The sequence below is a fragment of the Hydra vulgaris genome, chromosome 06 (genome assembly GCF_038396675.1).
Source record: "Hydra vulgaris chromosome 06, alternate assembly HydraT2T_AEP".
Lineage (NCBI taxonomy): Eukaryota > Metazoa > Cnidaria > Hydrozoa > Anthoathecata > Hydridae > Hydra > Hydra vulgaris.
This window is the reverse complement of record NC_088925.1, coordinates 30,642,501-30,662,599: the sequence shown is the minus strand read 5'-3', so window position 1 is coordinate 30,662,599 and position 20,099 is coordinate 30,642,501. Positions and strand designations below refer to the sequence as shown.

The window sequence follows — 20,099 nt, the reverse complement described above, 5'->3', positions numbered from 1 at the left end:
AAAATGAAATACCGGTTTTTCGGTATTAGGTTAAGTGAAAACCGAAATACCGGTATTAATACCGGTATTTACAATTACTAAAAAAAAAAATTAAGTAAAACCCAAAGCAACAATTAAACGGTTCCAATACTTTATTTTTTAAGTTAAAATAATATATACAATTAATTGATTTGAAACAAAAAACATAAAAAAGTTATTTATTATAAAAAAAGGCCCGCAAAAACAATAAATTATTTAAAGTTTCGTCATTTTAAGATGATCGAATTTTCGTACATAACATTCCCGATGAAGAGAAAGCCCGTTCAGCTTCTACGCTCGTTGGGGGAATAGTTAAAATATAATTGTAGACCAACGTCAAGTTGGTACCACGTGTACCGTCTTCCTCAAATATAGAAAGTTCTTTTCGTACCATTTTAGTCAAATCGTTAATATTTCGCTTTGTTTTTGGTACTGTTTTCATTTTCATCTCATTATTTATGGCGATGTCCAGCTGCTCCTTTAATGTCAAGCTCAAAGGTTTGTCTTCGCACATTATGGTATCTTCGTCATCATCTGTTTCTGTAGGGAATGCTGTAGTTTCAGTTTGTACGGATGAGAGCCGCTGGATAAGATGCACAATTTAATTTACCAAAGCAGTTTTAGTTAGACGATCAAATATGATATCTGAACCAAAATTATTTTGGGCTTGATCTCCTTTATGAAGATATTGTATGAGATAAGATAAATTTGTGCGTCTTTCTTTTATTTTTTTAATTAAGGAGATCTTCATATTGTTACTTAATAGTCCTACGCCTAAATTTTGCAGCATAAATGCCAGGGTCGCATCAGCTGATAGTAGATTAGCGTCTCTCCGACATAAAGCCTCTACAGCCAATTTCACTGGTAACAACATAGAAACTGTTGATAATATTAATTCTAATTCAGATTCCGTAAAATTAATACTCGAGTTTAAGTCAATCAGGGCTTTTTGAATAGAATTTTTTAGTTTATAAAAACGCTCTAGCATAAAAAGTAAGCTGTTCCATCTGGTCTTATTATCTAATATTGATAACAGGTTATTACCCTGTTCAGTTTTTACATAAACTTGAAGGGTTTCATTTTTTGTTGGTGATCCTCTGAACAGCTTTACAACTTTTCTAACTTTGCTTATCAATGGAGCCAAATTATTTGCAAGTTCATTTGAATTTGGTGAGCTCTGAAAAATCTTTAGTCCGTCTAAATGGTCTTCATTATATTTATCGGAAATCTCACCAGCACTATCTTCATCAGATTCAAAACAATCATCTGTCGATTCCACAACTGTTATTTTATACAAGACGTCAACCACAGCCTTATGGATTCCATGGGTTAGACAAAGTTGTTGGTCGATGGACATTAATCGGCCTACTTTCTTCATAACCGAAGCACCATCTGTGGTAATACATACAATATCGCGATCAATTTTTAAGTTGTGTTCTTTCAGTATGTTTTCAATGAACTTAACACACATTTCTGCTGGGAAATGTCCATTAACTCTTGCTAAACCCAAATTCCAAAGTCCATTTCGAGAATGAACATTAATGTTCAAATAAAGTCTATTTTTTACCGAAGTCCACTCGTCAAACGTAAAACTAAATGGATTTCCTTGACGTTGAAGTTCAGGTAATTCTTCTATTATTGAATTTCGAAATTTAGTAGCATATTTCATAACTATTTGGCGAATGGATTCAGATGATTTTGGCACATCAAAATCTCGAGCTACCAGCGATTTTCTTAGCTCATTAGATGTTATAAAAACTCTGAATGGCAAGCCAACGGTGGCGGTCATTTTTCCTAAAACATTTGGCAGTGTATCTTCGTCTTTGTTTTTCGTATAAAAAATTGTAATTTTATTTCTGTTTTAATATAATATAAGATTTTACAACTTCGTAATATAAAATTTCAATAAATAAAATAAGTAAAACAGATAGGGGCTCAAAGAAGATGAGGATGACAGTACGTTATCGCAATCTTTTCATAGAGCCCCTATAACAAGATTTCAAAAAAATATCGTAATATGTTAATGCGTAATAAAATTTCAATAAAATATCGTAATAAAACGCGTAATTCGCTAATAAAATTGATAAGCAACCAACAAAAGTAGAAATAAAACAAAAACAGATTTATGAGAAATTATTCAAAGTATGATTAACCAAAAACATTTCTTATATTTTAAAAATTTCTTTTTTTGTTAAAAACTTGAAGGAACTTAACGAATTTACCGTGCCTTTGAATCCTTTTTGAAAAGTATTCCATACTTTTGGACCTCGATATAGAATGCTGTACTCTGAATATTTGTTTATTATCCGAGGCAGTTTATATGTGTTGGACATATTCGCTCTAAGATTATAGCTATCATTTTTATTTATTTTAAACTTGTTATTAAAGCTTATAGGAGAGATATTGTGATTATAACGATACATGAAAATTAAATGCTGGTAGATATTAATTTCAAACACATTCATCATTTTCATATCTTTCATTAAGGGCTTAGCGTGTTCACGCCTATTTTTTGAGTAAATGATTCTGCAGGCATGTTTTTGTAGACTATAAATTTTTTTAATCTTTGCCGCTTGAGTACTTGCCCATGAAATGTTTGCATAGCTGATGAAGCTATGAATTAGCCCAAAGTAGATTAATTTAAGACTATTTTTATTGACGTAGGAGCGAACTCGATACATCAAACCTATTATTTTGGTGATTTTTGACTGGATATATATTATATGTGGAAGCCAGGATAATTTTTCATCAACAATGATTCCTAAGAATTTTATATTGGATTGCTTATTTACTAGTTTATCATTTAGAGATAGGTTAGGCAACTTGAGAGGAAGATTTTCTTCTTGTGTTTTTTTGTGAAATAGTATATACTTTGTTTTCTCAGCGTTAAGTGAGAGTTTGTTTGCCTTAAACCAGTTGTTTACTTTACACAGTTCAATATTCATGTCTGCATATAATTTCTTGATATCATTGTTTGTGAGAAATAAGTTTGTGTCATCTGCAAACATGACCGAGTTCATTTTTAAAGATGCATTACAAAAGTCATTTATATATATTAGAAAAAGAAGTGGACCAAGAATCGATCCTTGCGGGACTCCACATATGACATTTAATACTCCAGATTGGACATTATTTACATATTGTTTTCTGTTTGTAAGATAGCTTTTAATCCAATAATAACTTTTATTTATTATTCCGTAGTGCCTTAATTTATCTAATAGAATGCAATGGTCCACTGTATCGAATGCTTTTGATAAATCAAGAAACACTCCTAAAGTAAATTTATTATTTTCAAAACCATTAGTTATTTGATTTACTATTTCAATGATTGCATGCTCTGTAGAGAGATTTTTTTGAAAGCCAAACTGATTTGGGTAAAAAAAATTGTTTTTAATGAAGTAATCATAGATTCTATTATAAACTACACGTTCGAAGAGTTTTGAAAATACAGAAAGTATTGATATAGGCCTGTAGTTTGTAATGTCAGAATGATCATTACATTTGTATAATGGAATTACTTATGCCAATTTAAGTACATCCGGAAATATCCCAGAATTTAATGAGAGCTTAAGTATATGAAACAGGGGTCTATTAAGACTGTGTTTGTTTGCAATAACTATATCACCAGATATCTCATCAAATCCTGGAGCCTTTTTTTTTTTTAAGGAGGCAAAAGCTGCCTCTAATTCTTCATAGCCTAATTCATAATCAAGCATGGTAACGTTATTCGTGTTTTTAAGATAGGTTTTAAAGGATACAGATGTTGGTACAATTTTATTTACAAGATTTGGACCAATATTTGTAAAATATTTATTGAATTCTTCTGAAATTAGTTTTTGACAAAATATATCGTTATTTTCAATAACAATTCGTTTGGGAAGAGAAGGTGAATTTAGTTTTTCTCTTCCCATTAAGAGATTAATGATGGACCATGTTTTTTTGCTATCAAATTTGCATTTGTTAATTTGATTACTGTAATATTTTTTTTTTGCATTTTTAATGAGATCTTGGTAAAAAAATTTATAATTTTTGTAATTTTTTTCATTATCATTGTTTCTATTTTTCAAAAATTTATTGTAAAGTTTTTGCTTTTTTTTTGAGCACTTTAATAACGATTTATCCATCCACGGATTAGCAATTGCTTTTGACTTAATTGTTATTATCTCTTTTGGACAGGTTTCATTAAAGTACTCCAAAAATGTACTTAAAAAGGCATTGTAAGCTTCATTAGTATCTTTACATTTATATACGTTGTTCCATGTTTCTTGTTTTAGTCTACTTGTTAATTTATTAGTGTTACTCAATTTTAAATTTCGTTTTTTTAAATGTATAATTTTTGAATGACAATCAGACATAGATTTAAAGTTTTTTATTTTTATGAATATCGGGAAATGATCGCTAATATCTGTCAAAAATATACCGGTTTCAAATGTCGTTTCTAAATAATTATTGATAAAAATATTGTCTATTGCTGTTGCAGAGGTTTTTGTTACTCGCGTTGGTTTATTAATAGTTGACAAGACATTAAATTTAAAAAGCATATCAAAAAAAGATTTTATTTTTGGAAATTTTGTGTTAGAAAGAGCATCAAGATTTATGTCACCAGTTATATATAATGTCTTATTTTCTTTATTTATTTTCATAATCGTATTTTTGATAAAAGTTTCGAAATTTTTTATTTTTCCACTCGGTGGACGATAAACACATCCAACTAAAATGTTTCGGTATTTTTTATTATTAATTTCAATGAAAAGGCTTTCATAATTATCATTTGAAAAGCATAGTATATTTTTTATCTTGAAAGCATATTTTTCTAAGACATAAATTCCTAATCCTCCTCCTTTTTTCCCATTTCCTCTTGATTGACTTATTAGTTTATAAAATGGTAATATATAATTAGAATTTAATTCAAGAGAACTTTCTGTGTCATGCCAAGTCTCTGAAATAGATATGATGTCGAACGTGTAGTTTAAAATATTTAAAAATTCTTTAAGTTTATCAAAATTTTGCTGCATGCTTCTAATGTTTATGTGTAATACAGAAAATGAGCCATCATCTGCTATTACTTTAAATTCAAAAGGATCAATATACGGTGTGTTAATTAAGTTCATTTGAGTTTCTTGAAAAATATTTATATTTTCTTCTGATAGGTTATTTATAAAGTTGTCCTCAAAAAAGTCTAAATTTAAATTGTGAAAATCTAATTTCTGTGGAAAAAGCGCTGCCATTTTTTAAAAATGTATAATTTAAAAATATTTAATATAATTAAAAACGAAAATACTCAAAACGCTTACTCGTTTACGCATGTCGGAATAACATCTGTGTTGCGGGTGTTTTCTCGAAATTCGTGAACAATCAGTTTGTTGTAAACAACTTTTGCAAAATAGCCATTTTGACGATGTATCTTCGCCTGATCAAAAAGTTCCTTTCGAATTTTTCGCGTGGTAAAACTAAAATCTTCGTTTAGAAAGATATTAGTTCCTTTTAATTTTCTTGCTCTTTCCAAAATTGTTTTTTTGTCCTCGTAATCCCGGAGCTTCAAGACAATTGTTCGCTCTCGTTTATCATTAGCTACTCCCACTCGATGAGCCCGATCAATTATAATTTCTTTTTCAATACCAAGATTATCTTTAAATAGTTGCTTTACCTTTTTTTTTGTGATTTCCCAATTCTTTTCTTCATTATTTTCAACGACCCCGTCAATTCTTAAATTGTTTCTTCTGTTACGGTCTTCAATATCAACGCTTTTTAATTTTAACTCAATATTGTCAGAAGATATTTTACCCTGCATTTTTCGTACATTTGATAAATCGTCGTGAACTTTATTAATTTTTTCCTCAACTGCTCTAGCTTTATCGTTAAATACATCGCCAACAAAATTTAATCCAGATTTCATTTCGTCGAGTTCTCGCCGAACTTCTTTAAAACTAGATTGAAAGTTATCAAACCTCTCATTTATGTTCGATAATGCTTCATGAAAAAAAGACAAAATTGTTTCTTTTTGAATATTTAGTAGCTCTCTCATCATAGCAATCGAAACTAACTCTTCTGATTTAGACATATCAACTTTTATTTAACGAATTAAAAAAAAATTTCAAAAAATATTTAACTGTAAGAAAACGCGTCTGTTCACCACGATGTTCGCCACGCAAAAAATTTCTGGGCCTAACGAGTTGCAAATCAGGCGTAGTCGAAACACCAGCTAAGTTAAAACTTCAACTTGATAACATTTCAATAAATTTATTTAGTGAGAAGTCCTTAAATGTGAATGGAGTCCATTAGTCAAGCCACCACAGGTCTTCATTTCTCTAGCACATTTTTTACATTTTGCTGCAGCTCCAGAATTTTCGCGTAAAAAGTAATTCCACACAGAGTTTTTGTCCTGAAGTCCTTTTTTAAAATCTTCAAATACGTTTGGTTTATCAGCCATGGCAACACAATTTTGAATACTATAATTTGCAAAATATGAAAAATAATTTTGAAATACAAAATAAATAAATATTAAAAATTTATAAAAATGAAGATAAAGATATGAACTTATATGAATTTAATACAATTATATGAATTACATATTGAATTATATGAACTTTTCATATAATTATATTTTATTTCGTTAAATGTGTTATACTTTAAACTGACTGCGAATCATAAACTAAAATAATATAAACTACACATATATATATACACATCATTTCGCAATCGCAATTCCCAAGCAGTCTTAAAAAGCGTGCTTATACAAGCCTATAGGCTTGTATAAGCACGCTTTTTAAGACTGCTTGGGAATTGCGATTGCGAAATGATGTGTATATATATGTCATTACTTCCAAAATCGTTTTCTATTTTGAGAAGTCGTTATTTTAAGCACGTGCAAACCAGTGATTACGAAATATCAAATATCAGACGAGATTTAAAACATGAAAAAAATATAATATCTCTATATTATATGAATAAAAAAACATAACTAAATCTGTAATAGGAATGTAGTTATGTCTTTATATTATATAGAGATGCTTTTAGGTTTTTTTTATCTTGCTTATGAATACGTGTGTGATAAATATTTATTCTTTTTAAATTTATTCTTTGTCTTTATTTGTTGTTGTTATATTTGCAAATATATATAAAACAAATAAAATGAAGCACAACATAATAAAGTTACAAAAAATTTTTTGTTATCCATTTTTATAATCAAAGTTTTTTTCTGTGATATTTTCATGCTAATAACTCTCTTAAAATGTCTGTGTCAAAACATGCACGAAGTCTAATGGAACAGTTACTGAGCGATGAAAAAATAATTGAAATACCGGTATATATCGGTATTTCATATTTAGAACTCGGTATCGGTAATAGAAAAATGGCCGGTAAACCAGGATATCGGTGTACGGTATACCGGTATTGGATGCCCTAGTAACAATTTCTTTTTTTTTCTGTTGGAAACCCATTGACGATTTCAGTTGGATATCCTAAAAACAAAGGAAAACAAAGAAACTACCCCGGTGGGAAATCGGCCAGCAAAAAGCTAGCTATAATCATAACGATTAAGACAGCAATTCGGCCACGAGGATTGCCAACTTTTTTAAGTTAGCGGAAAGCTATCGATATTTGTAAAGATAAAGACAACAATTTGGCTACGAGGACAGCTAGCTTAATAAACTAAAGACCCACTGACTACTGTAGCGAGCGTCATATCTTAATAAAATCTCTGTCTAAAAAACTTTGATATGTAACTATCAACCACCTTTAGATTTGTAGATATTTTGTAGCTTGCTACAAGCTACAATATGTAGCTAGCGACACATTGCTACAAAATCGTAATGTTTAAAGTTCAATTATTCTCATAATTATTATAGACTTTAGACTAAAAATCGAATTTTTAAAGATGTTAAAGACATTAGGAAAAAACAAAACTAGAAGAAAAAAATTGCTTCAAAATCGCTATAAAGCTAGCTAGTCGCTAGCTCATTTCCCATCGAGTACACATGTGTACTATAGAGTACATATGTGTTAAATGAGAAGATATTTATTTTTTTGTTCATTTATGTCTAGGTCAGAAAAACAGATATTTCTTCAGGTGATTAAGGAACTTCAAATAGTATTAAAGCTTTCCCTGAATAAAACAGGGCTGCTGATATCTACTCTTTGGAAAGGAATGGGAAATAAGGCAGCAGTAGAAAACAACACCTTTGGAAAAATGACTGACCTAGTCCATATCGCATTTTTATCAAGTAGAAAAGGTCGCAATTATTTGGCTTTTAGTATTGAAAATTAAAATTTTTGTTATTTTCCAGGTCAACTTTCTTTACAGAACTGATGACAACTTTCATTACAGTACTGATGCCACAACTTTAAATAAACTTGTTTTTGTTTAAGACACATCTAATTTCACTCTGGATTTAATAAATCAGCGTCGTCTTGATCCCCAGCCGATTCTTGTTTGTATTTCTATGGATAGAGGAGGTGGTTTCAGGAGGGTTATTGTTAATGTTTTTGATGTTAATGAAGATACAACTTCAAATTTATACTTAAATAGTGATGTACAGCATAATCCTTTCCGTTGTTGAAGATGTGCAAAAATCAAAAACTTCAATTTGAGAATAATTTTAGGAAATCCAATATGAAACATTCTCTGAATGTGATATTTCCAAGAATTCTCTACTTTGGCGAAGATCTAGATATCCAACATTTAATACATCCCTTTGAACTACATATCCTGATAGGAATTGTAACTAGGATGTTTATTGGTGGATCTTTGGCCTTAATTTGATAAATTTTTGGAAAAATAGCGTTCTGCAGAGAGGGTATCAGGGTAGAGGTTGGGATAGAAATAATTCAAACCAGATACTAGTGTGTTGATGAGTTGGAAAGAGTTGTTTTATCTGAGTTTCCTTATCTTGTTCCATTTGTTCAATGTTCGAAAGACTTTAAGGTTGTAAAAGATTCTTGCTTTGGTAGAACGCTTGTGCCTAGATATCAACAGCTCATACTAAAATTTAAGAATTCCTTTTTATCTGCTTAAGAAATTCCAAATGATTTCGGAAAATAAGATGCAAGATTTTTAAATTTTTTATCGGATTCTGGGGGCGCTGTACCTGGCTAATGAAAAATATTAATTTTATAATAATTTTACAAATCTAAATTTCTAAACTTAATATCGAGAGAAAAAAAAAATGAAACAAAAAAAAAAAAATTCTTAAACGGGCCCATCCAACTTCCCTTTTGCCTCATTTGGGACCCTTAACACATAGTTTCAATTTTTAAAACAACCTTTTCTATTATTATAAAACAAATACTCATAAGTAAAAAATGTTTGGTTTAATTGACACGAATTAATACCCGACGATCTTTTTGGTGATAACAATAAATAGTAGTAATTCTTTAAAGAAAGATTTTGAAAGTTGTTAACTTTCATTAAAACTCACACTTCAATTCCTGATAAGTTGCAACTTTTATTAAGCAATTATAATTATTATTAATTATAAAGTGTAATTACTGCTAACTGTTGCGTAGGATTACACCATTTACAAAGTGAGTACTGTCAATTCAATTGGTTTCGAATTAGAAAGTTTGATATTTTCATACAAAACATGGCGATTAGCCATCAAGCAAAAGTTATCAAGACATGGCTCCAAAAAATTTATTTAATGTTCCTGCCTTGGAGCTTGGAAATTAACTTAATTTAAACCCCATCGAAAACTGTTAAATAAATTGAAAGCAGAAGTTTATAAAACAAAACCCAAGCTCAGTAGCAAATCTAAGATAATGAAAGCGTGATGTAATAATATAACACTCGGATATTGTGAGAGTCTTATTGCCTTAATGATTCGAAGAATCGAGGCTATTCTGAAAGTTCGAGGAGCCCATGCAAAGTACAAAAACATATTTGGGTCATAACTGTATACAACAAAAGTTAAAGACACTTGTTAGCTTATCTTTTAAATATTGATAACTAGGTCTTTGAGACAAAATCAATGATCTCCGTGAAAATGGACACCTTTTTTATAATCACCATATTTGTTAAATATTCTGATAATAATAATAATAACTATTTATATCTTTACCTTTTGTTTAACTAAAAGATTTGTTTGCTTTTTTTTTGTTGATGGAAAGTAATGTAAAAAAAACTCCCGATTATCCTTAAACTATTTTTAATGTCTGCAGAAAAAGAAAGAAAAACTTTTTTCTAAAAGTTTTTTTTGCTTTTTCTGCAGACATTAAAAATAGTTTAAGAATAATCGGGAGTTGGCAGCTTAAAAGATACAGATCGCAAAATGTAGAGAAAGAAGGAGGACACAGCAAACAAAAACCAACGCAATAAATGCCACTGTTGATCACATTGATAAATACACTTAGAACGTTCGAAAAACTAGTATATTTTTTTTAATAAAAACAAATTTAATTTTATAAAGTTGTAATTCTTAAATTTTGTACTAAATTTTAAAAAAAAAAAAAATATAAAAAAAGTTTATTAAGTAAAAAATCTTAGGTTTATTTGAAATTTGTTCTTTTACAGTATGAGATTTAATTAATATTACAATTTTCATGTTAAATAGTTCATTTCACGCTAAAGAAATAATACTGACAATATTTTCAGATCAAAATTCATACAAACACAGCAACCATATTCGGTAGTATTTACTACTCAGAAAGAAAAAAGTAATGAAAATAAACAAAACATTGAATTATAAAAAGTTTAAAAAATTTTCAAAGCTGCTCGTTTCTTTCCTACACATTTGGAAGTACGACTTAAACAATGTTGGCAACATAAAAAAATATGTATATTAATTTATTATTTCTTTAAATAATCATCTGCTTATAACAGTTAAAGTTTCATTCACTTTATTATTTATAATTTGTTCAGAATGGTTTTTTAGCAAGTCCAATACCTTGTAAACTTCAAATTCTTCTAATAAATCCTTTCCTCCGTCTATAAAAATTATTTTTTTGTAAACTTTTATGCACAATTATATAAATATTATATATATATATATATATATATATATATATATATATATATATATATATATACATATATATATATATATATATATATATATATATATATATATATATATATATATATATATATATATATATATATATATATATATATATATATATATATATATATATATATACACACACAATTTTTAAATAACCAAACCCATAAATAGATTATTTGACTTACTTAATGATGCAGTTGCCTGAATTAGAGTGAGGCTATTAAACAACGTCTGGGGTTGAACGTCGTCTTGTTTAATTATTTTCATAAGCCTTTCAATACTGCCAGCCTTCTTAATAAGGTCAACACAATCTAAAAACAATACGTTTATCGTTATACACTCGTTATACATATGCTGTTCAAAATTAATTTTAAACCTATAATTTTTTTATTTGGTGCAACGCTACTTTTGCTTACATCAATGCAAATATATATATATATATATATATATATATATATATATATATATATATATATATATATATATATATATATATATATATATATATATATAAATTTATTTTGTCTGTATTTATTCAGCTAGAGTGCTCAATGAATGATATTAGAGCTTTATGTTTGTTTAACGAGATAAATTAAAAAATATTTACTACTATAAGTTACAATGTGTTATTTCGTTTAAAATATTTTGTTTTCATTATAAAAAACTTGTTTTCGTGACGGCACTTTGATATTATTTCAGATTTTTTGTTTAACAATTTTTGGGGTACATTTTTGCACAAAAAATATTAAAAGTTTTTTGTGGAGGCAAAGTAAGCATTTTTTTGTGACGTTATTGTAAACGGGTGCTTTTTTTAATAATTGACCAGGTTAAGTTGGGTGTTACTTTGAGGTTTTCTTTTATTTGCCATATGTATTTGGAAAGGGTGGTTGAATTGTTTTAGTTTTTTTTATTATGAAGGAGCATTGCGAATAGAAGAAACGAAGGTTAGCCCATCGTTTCTTCTAATCGCAAAATCTGAACTCAGCCACATAAGCAAAAAATACCTTGATAAAATAAACAAAGAAATAAAAACTAAATTAAATTTGAACCAGTGGGAAAGCACCTCTGAAGCAATCCAGTGTTTTAAAAATATACCAGAAAAAAAAAATACAAACCTTTTCCAATATCCCATCCCTTAAATAAGTTATTCAATCGAAATACAATTAAAAGGAGTAGCTGCACCAAAAATATTCAGATGAACCCCCACCATGCAATTGCATAAGCAGACAAAACTGCCCAATGAAAGAAAAAAAATGTAGAATCTCAAATGTTATTTATAAATGTGTAGAGTCACCCCCTAACATTCCAGAAAAGGTATTTATTGGCATATCAGAAGGCGAATGGAAGGTACCTTTGCATGGAATGCAAAGGTACCCCAAAATTATTAAACAAAAAATCTGAAATAATATCAAAGTGCCGTTACAAAAATAAGTTTTTTCTTGATAACCACAAACTCAATGATTAGGAAATCGAAGGATTGAAGCACGCTTGCGAAAAATAAAAGGCTTTGTAATTATTTCTGCACTTTTGTTTTTTGTATAAGAACACAATATTTTTAACGAAATAACATAATGTATTTTTTAATTGATGATTTCTGACTCATGAAACTTTTAGTAGTAATCATTATTGTGCAGTTGCTTTATATATATATATATATATATATATATATATATATATATATATATATATATATATATATATATATATATATATATATATATATATATGTATATGTATATGTATATGTATATGTATATGTATATGTATATGTATATGTATATGTATATGTATATGTATATGTATATGTGTGTGTGTATATATATATATATATATATATATATATATATATATATATATATATATATATATATATATATATATATATATATATATATATATATATATATATATATATATATAAATATAATCACGCACACACACAACAGTGCTCAAAATTTTAGCATACAGCAAAATCAATATTGTTATTTTTCTTTAGAACTTAAAAAATAAAAAAGAAGATAAAATTTTTAGTTATTTAAAACAAAAATTATATTTTTTAGTATATTTAGAACATATTAAAAGAAAAAAAAACAATGAAAAATATATATTAAATTTTTTGAAAGAAGTTAATCATATATAAAATAAGAAAAAAAAAAGCTTTGTAAGGAATGCAACTTACAAAGGAAATTGAGGTGGTCACATTTCTTATTAAGGTTTGGCCTAAAATGCTTTTAGGTCAAACCTTAATAAGAAATGTGAACACCTCTATTTTTTATGCATAATGAACATTTTCTTCTTATAGAACCGAAAATTTTTTAACAATATTCAAATATCAAGCCATTAAACAACTCTTTTAAATTTTCCCTTATATTTTTAACTGAAGTTACTGGTTCTTTGGTAAACTTTTGAACCAACACAATCGAAACATTTTTAATTGGATTAAGATCAGGTGATTGAGCTGGTCACTTGATATTGTTTTGCTCAAATCATTCTGTTACAGATTTTGGTTTGTAGCATGGAGCGTTGTCTTGTTGAAACATCCACACTGTCTTGTTACAAAAAAAAATGTCCTGTATAGGCATTTAATAGTTTTTGAGGGTGTCAAAGTATCTATGTTGGTATCATTTTTAAAATTGCTTTGCAAAACTTAATTCGTTTTAAATTGTCTGTGTGTTTTAATCATGGTTTTCTGCAGCAAGATAGCACCACAGTTTACAGTCTAGTAGTCTTTTATTAACTGTTTGTCTTGATATTTGATTTTTAGGTGCCAGGAATATTTCTTGGGTATTGCTAGGAATATTTCTTGTGTATTGCTAGGAATATTTCTTGTGTATTGAGTATTTAAGATTTTTTCTGGCAATTTTATAAATTTTTTAATGGCAAATTTTCAGACTTCTATTACTATTAATATCTAGAATTTAGCAAAAATGATGAATAAATATAAAACAAACTTTTAAAATACTACATATAAATATATTTTTGTAGTATTTCATTAAAAAGGAGAGTTTAATTTACTATGATGCAACTTTTTTCCACAATAAATTTATCTAGAATTTAGCAAAAATGATGAATAAATATAAAACAAACTTTTAAAATACTACATATAAATATATTTTTGTAGTATTTCATTAAAAAGGAGAGTTTAATTTACTATGATGCAACTTTTTTCCACAATAAATTTATCTAGAATTTAGCAAAAATGATGAATAAATATAAAACAAACTTTTAAAATACTACATATAAATATATTTTTGTAGTATTTCATTAAAAAGGAGAGTTTAATTTACTATGATGCAACTTTTTTCCACAATAAATTTATCTAGAATTTAGCAAAAATGATGAATAAATATAAAACAAACTTTTAAAATACTACATATAAATATATTTTTGTAGTATTTCATTAAAAAGGAGAGTTTAATTTACTATGATGCAACTTTTTTCCACAATAAATTTATCTAGAATTTAGCAAAAATGATGAATAAATATAAAACAAACTTTTAAAATACTACATATAAATATATTTTTGTAGTATTTCATTAAAAAGGAGAGTTTAATTTACTATGATGCAACTTTTTTCCACAATAAATTTATCTAGAATTTAGCAAAAATGATGAATAAATATAAAACAAACTTTTAAAATACTACATATAAATATATTTTTGTAGTATTTCATTAAAAAGGAGAGTTTAATTTACTATGATGCAACTTTTTTCCACAATAAATTTATCTAGAATTTAGCAAAAATGATGAATAAATATAAAACAAACTTTTAAAATACTACATATAAATATATTTTTGTAGTATTTCATTAAAAAAGGAGAGTTTAATTTACTATGACGCAACTTTTTCCAAAAGTTCTCCTTAAAAGCTTTAAAAAAAGCTTATGCTAAACTTATGAGCAGCTTTTTTAAAGCTCATAATTCTGGTTAATGTATGAACTTAAAAAAAGAATCTGCTTAAGATGGTATCCTGGCATTATTTCTATTTTCTTATACTTTACTGATAATAAATACCTTTGATGAAATACTAGCATATTAGATAAAAATCTAAAACGTATTGCTAAGAGATTTTTAATTTAAAAAAAAATTGCTGACTCAGCAAAGAAAAGTCAAAAAGCTAACATCTCAAGAAAATAAATATCTTAAGATTACATCAATATTAAAGATAGAAATTTCGCACAATGCTAGTATACTAGTATATTTAAGTTTAATTAATATTATTTTTTTAGGTTCAGGCACTAAACACTTTATTAATGAACATATGAATCTAAAATAATGACTTTTTATTGACATATTGTTTTCCTACAGCTACTCATAAAAAAAGCAGAAATTGAGAAAAATCAATTTTAAAGTTAAAAATCATGTACACTACTAAGTTAAATCATCAAAAATCACCAACACAAAAATCTTTTGCGGTATTATTTAAAAAAAAAAGATATTTACTATTGAACTCTACAAGGTTCAATTGTCTAAATATAATTTTTTGAAATTTTTCATTTTTTTTTCAAAATAATGCCAGAATACCTTAATTAAATTTTTTTAAAATTGTTCGTCTTATTTTATTTGGCTATGTCTAGTTAATTGATAAGAAGAAAATTTTGTTGTTGTAAATGCAATGCATTTTAGTGAAGCAGCACCGAGCAGTGAACGCCTTAGAGATTATTAATAAGTTAAAAAGAGTTTAGCAGAGTGACATAAAAGTACAAAAGGACAGATGTCCAGTGGAAAACAAAGAGTCTAAAGTAGAAAAATAATAAAAAACTGATAAGTAAAATGTTGTAAAAAAACAATAAACAATAGTCGAGATAAGTAAGAGTCATTTACTGTTTTAAATTACTAAATACTTACTAAAGTGTCATTAGTGTCAAGCGTAAGTGTGATGTATAGACAGTATCAGTGATGGAGCAGAATTATTCGTTTTATAAGCAGCTATTATGTGGTCTGTATTATTAGGGTGGTAAACATACATTATCAATATAAGTGTGTCATAGACATCTCGAGTACAGTATAGATTTGCACCTTATAGTACAGTATGAACACAAGAAGACCTCCAACTTTTGTTCGAGACTGGTATCCCAAAAAATTTCCACTCTGGGTCTACACCAGGGTATTTTTTTAAGGTATTTTTAAGATAAAATTTTTTTAAAGCTTTACTAATTGAAAAAATAATATATATGGAAAAAGTAAATTTAATTCTGCTGTGTGCTAAACCTTTGAGCACTATTGTATATATATCTTATATGAATATAACATATAGGAAAAAAACAGTATAAATAAGAAATACCGTTAACATTAGCAACAATCATAATAAGTGCAATTAGACCCTCATTCTGCATAAGCATGTGATCAGAACTAAGTAAATAGTTAACAGAACCAATACATTCATATGAAAGTGCAGCACGAATTGGAGCTGGAATAAACAAAAGTCAACAATTTAAAAAAACCTATACAAAGTATTTTATAATAACAAGATAATACAATTATAACCTTCTTGATTAGCGTATTTAATAATGGCTGCCATTAGTCTTTGAGCTTCTGCTGGTGTCGAACTAACCATTGTCACATCACTAAGTAACTTGATTTTTTTTAATAGTTCACCATCATTACATAACTTAACTGCAAGATCATCTAAATATTACAAAAGTAATTATTTTACAAAAATTCTGTTAACATAACATGATTGTAACATAAGGAATTTCACAAAAATAAAACATGTAAAAAAATTTACTCTGGTTTTGTACCAACAACCTCAATATGGCTAAAGCCTTGAACTGAACACTTAATCCTGTCTTCTTAATTAATTCTACAGCAGTGTCTGCTAATCCAGCTTTAACAAGCAATTGCTTACAACCTACTAAAATAAAAAGTTCATTTCCTAATGAATTGCGGCTTTAATAAATGATGCATCAAGGTTACTGGAAAAGATAAAGCCGGAAGGCCAAATTTATTAAAAAATAGAAAACTTTAAAAACTTTTCTTATTAATAGTAAGAAATATATAGTGTGGAAACAAACTTTTAAATGCTTCAGAGCTGTAATTTTATTAAATTAAATACTATAGCAACACCTATTTTCTTGAGTAATAAATACCAACAAATTAGGTAATTTATATTAACAAATTTTGTTTAAAGAATGTCAATTTTTCATTATAGTTCAGAACCAGTATTAGGTTTAAACTATTGCATGCACACTTACCTGGTATACAAAGATTTCTTAAGCAACTGGCAAAAGCTTGAAAGCGATCTTCATAATCCTACAAAAAAAAAAAAAAGCATTAATTGAAATAGTTTTATCCATGGTTTTGAATACACTTAATATTTTTGCATTATGATCTAAATACACAAACACTTTAAATTAATTAATATTATTTGAAATTATTAATTTAAAGGTAAAAATGAAGCAAATTACAAAAAAAAAAGAAAAGAAAGAAAAGATTTAACACACACAGATATATATGTGTGTGTGTGTGCGCGTGTGTGTGTATATATATATGTATATATATATATATATATATATATATATATATATATATATATATATATATATATATATATATATATATATATATATATATATATATATATATATTTATATATACACGGCAGGCCAAAAGTTTTTGGACATTTGGATTTTGTTTAACTTTTTAATTAAAACTCCCATAATTATTTCAAAAAAATTCAAATATCATATTTGTTTTATAAAAGATACATATAGTTACTATTTAAGAAGAAAAAAAAGACAAAAAATGAAAATGTCTTTCTGTCGAAAAATAACCCACGAGTTTTTATCACTTTCTTTGCGACCCGTGGCAACTATTGATTAATTTATTTATTATTTCGGGTGTAATTGACAACCAGGATTCTTCTAATATCTGCCACAGGTGCTCTTTGGATGTTGGGCATTTTTATCTGACCTTTCTGTCCAATTCTTCCCACAGTAACTCAATTGGGTTCAAATCTGGTGATTGGGCCAGCCAGGTCATGTTTTTGAGGACACCATTATCCTCTTGTTCCTTTATATAGTTCTTACATAATTTTGAGGTGTGTTTAGAGTCATCGTCCAGCATAAAAACAAAACCATGACCAATAGTTCTTAAGCCAGAAGGTATAGCATTGTTTTCTAGAATTGTTTTATATTGTTCTTTTTTCATAATATCCTCAATTATAACTAGGTCACCTATACCAGCTGAAGAAAAACATCCCAATAACATAACCGTCCCACCACCATGCTTGATTGTCGGCACTAAACACTCTGGGATCATTTTTTCTTTTGTTGTTCTTCTGATGTAAATTCTATGTCTTTGCCCAAACAGTTCAAATTTAGACTTGTCGGTCCATAGTACTTTCCCCCAGTCTTCTTCTGTCCAATTTTGGTGGTCTATAGCCCATTGTAACCTTTTCCTTTTATTTCCAATCCATAGCAAAGGTTTCCTGACCGCTATACGGCCAGAAAGTCCTGCTTGTCTAAGACATCGTTTCATAGTGGTTAATGAAATAGATTTTGAATGACTCCTATTAAAGCCTGAAGTTATTTCCGGGACCTTCTGTGGTCTACCAGATCTTCTTTTGTCTTCAAAAATGCCTGTTTCTTTCCATCGTTTGATGGTATCTTGTACAGTACTTCTGGCAACTTTTATTTTTTTGCAAATTTTATGAACTGAATAACTTCCTTTATGTAATGCAATTATTTCAGAATGTTTTGCAACAGTTAAAGGTTTTTTACCCATATTTTTAATTAAATAGTCGAATTATAAAATTTTAAAATGTTTTTTCAAAATTTTTTAATGCAACCATCATTAATACCAAATGAAAACTAAACCAAACTAAATATTCTTAATCATTTTAGTCGGCTATCATTATATTATATTTACTTTACATTTACTTCATGTTTCAACAAATAAATAACTTTAACAAGACTAAACTCTTAAGAGTAATGTAACGCTATATATCAAGTTAAAATAAACAATTAAAAAAAAAAACTTATGTAAGTTTGAGGTCAGTAATACCCAATTACTGACCTCAAACTTACATAAACACTTAAAATTAGTAGGTTTAAGTATTATAAATCAATATTATTGATTAATTTAATGATACAGGATAGATTTTAGATTTTATATAAAAATATCAAGCGTCCGGAAACTTTTGGCCTGCAGTGTATATATAAATGTTAGGGTAATTCATAAAACAACTTTTTTTAAAAATGTCTGCTGGCACCCCCTAAATATGTTCTGCATAATAAAATAATACTGGATTTAAATTTTTTTTTGAAGTAAACATAAAATTTTTAAAAAATTAAAAAAAAAAAATATTAGGGACCTATTTAATGTTTGAGGGTTGGTAACAACCCCTAAAAACATTTTTAAATCCAGTATAATTTTATTATATAGAACACATTTAGGGGGTGTCAGCAGACATTTTCAAAAAAGGTGTTTTTTGAATCATCCTAATACATATATAGATTTTTTTCTTTTTCATCTTTTTTTTTTTAAATCTTAGCATATTTTTTAAGAAATTACAGTGTGGCGCAAACTTATAACCTCACCAAAAATTCAAGATCTCACAAATAATTAAATAAATGTTTTTAAATTATTCAATTGTTTAATATCTTCCTTGATTAATATTTGTAATAGAGTCTGGTTTCATTTCGTTTATTGACTTGAAAATTTTAGAAAAATGATGGTGCAAAATTATAGCCATATTTCAATTTTACTCTACAAAATTCCATAATGTTTTGTATTGCAATTTGAATTTATTATTAATACATTTTTTATTAATATATAATAATATATTAATAATAGTAATAAATATAATGTCTATAGATGTTGAGAGAGCAATATCAGATAGTTCAAGTAACTTTTTTTGTTGTTTAAAAATGTAGAATTGGTATAAAGACATTTAAGCTTGAGCGAGTGATTATCATTTAGGAAGTTATTATTATTATTGATAGAATTTATAAAAGGTTGCTTTTTATTGTTTTCTGTAGAATTTTTGCTAAAAGTTTTGTAGTTGTTGAGGTTTTTGAGCATTAGCTGCTATTTTGGTATCAATGAATGGATGTTTTTCTTTTCCGTTAAATGAGTCTGTAAG

General features: G+C 27.4%; 3 protein-coding genes across 3 annotated transcripts in view; all 3 read right to left on the bottom strand.

The window, feature by feature from the left end:
• Window positions 1-3,536: 3,536 nt before the first annotated feature.
• Window positions 3,537-5,246, bottom strand: LOC136081322 (uncharacterized). The gene has a single exon (XM_065798631.1). The coding sequence runs from the start codon at window positions 5,244-5,246 to the stop codon at window positions 3,537-3,539; it is 1,710 nt and encodes a 569-aa protein (XP_065654703.1).
• Window positions 5,247-5,308: 62 nt separating this feature from the next.
• Window positions 5,309-6,079, bottom strand: LOC136081321 (uncharacterized). Its single transcript, XM_065798630.1, has one exon. It carries the CDS (start codon window positions 6,077-6,079, stop codon window positions 5,309-5,311), a length of 771 nt encoding a protein of 256 aa, XP_065654702.1.
• A 4,710-nt stretch (window positions 6,080-10,789) lies between these two features.
• Window positions 10,790-20,099, bottom strand: part of LOC100207037 (uncharacterized) — a 36,128-nt gene continuing 26,818 nt past the window's right edge. Inside the window, exons 10-15 of the mRNA XM_065799841.1 lie at window positions 17,209-17,266; window positions 16,743-16,868; window positions 16,502-16,642; window positions 16,299-16,424; window positions 11,201-11,326; window positions 10,790-10,939 (exon numbers count right to left, since the gene is read on the bottom strand). Coding sequence (XP_065655913.1) covers window positions 10,818-10,939; window positions 11,201-11,326; window positions 16,299-16,424; window positions 16,502-16,642; window positions 16,743-16,868; window positions 17,209-17,266 — 699 coding nt within the window. The 3' untranslated portion in view covers window positions 10,790-10,817. The remainder of the gene's footprint in view (window positions 10,940-11,200; window positions 11,327-16,298; window positions 16,425-16,501; window positions 16,643-16,742; window positions 16,869-17,208; window positions 17,267-20,099) is intronic.

What these genes read in the sequence shown, in the direction of transcription:
- LOC136081322 (XM_065798631.1), bottom strand. Translation starts at nt 5,246, where the DNA reads ATGGCAGCGCTTTTTCCACAGAAATTAGATTTTCACAATTTAAATTTA.
- LOC136081321 (XM_065798630.1), bottom strand. Translation starts at nt 6,079, where the DNA reads ATGTCTAAATCAGAAGAGTTAGTTTCGATTGCTATGATGAGAGAGCTA.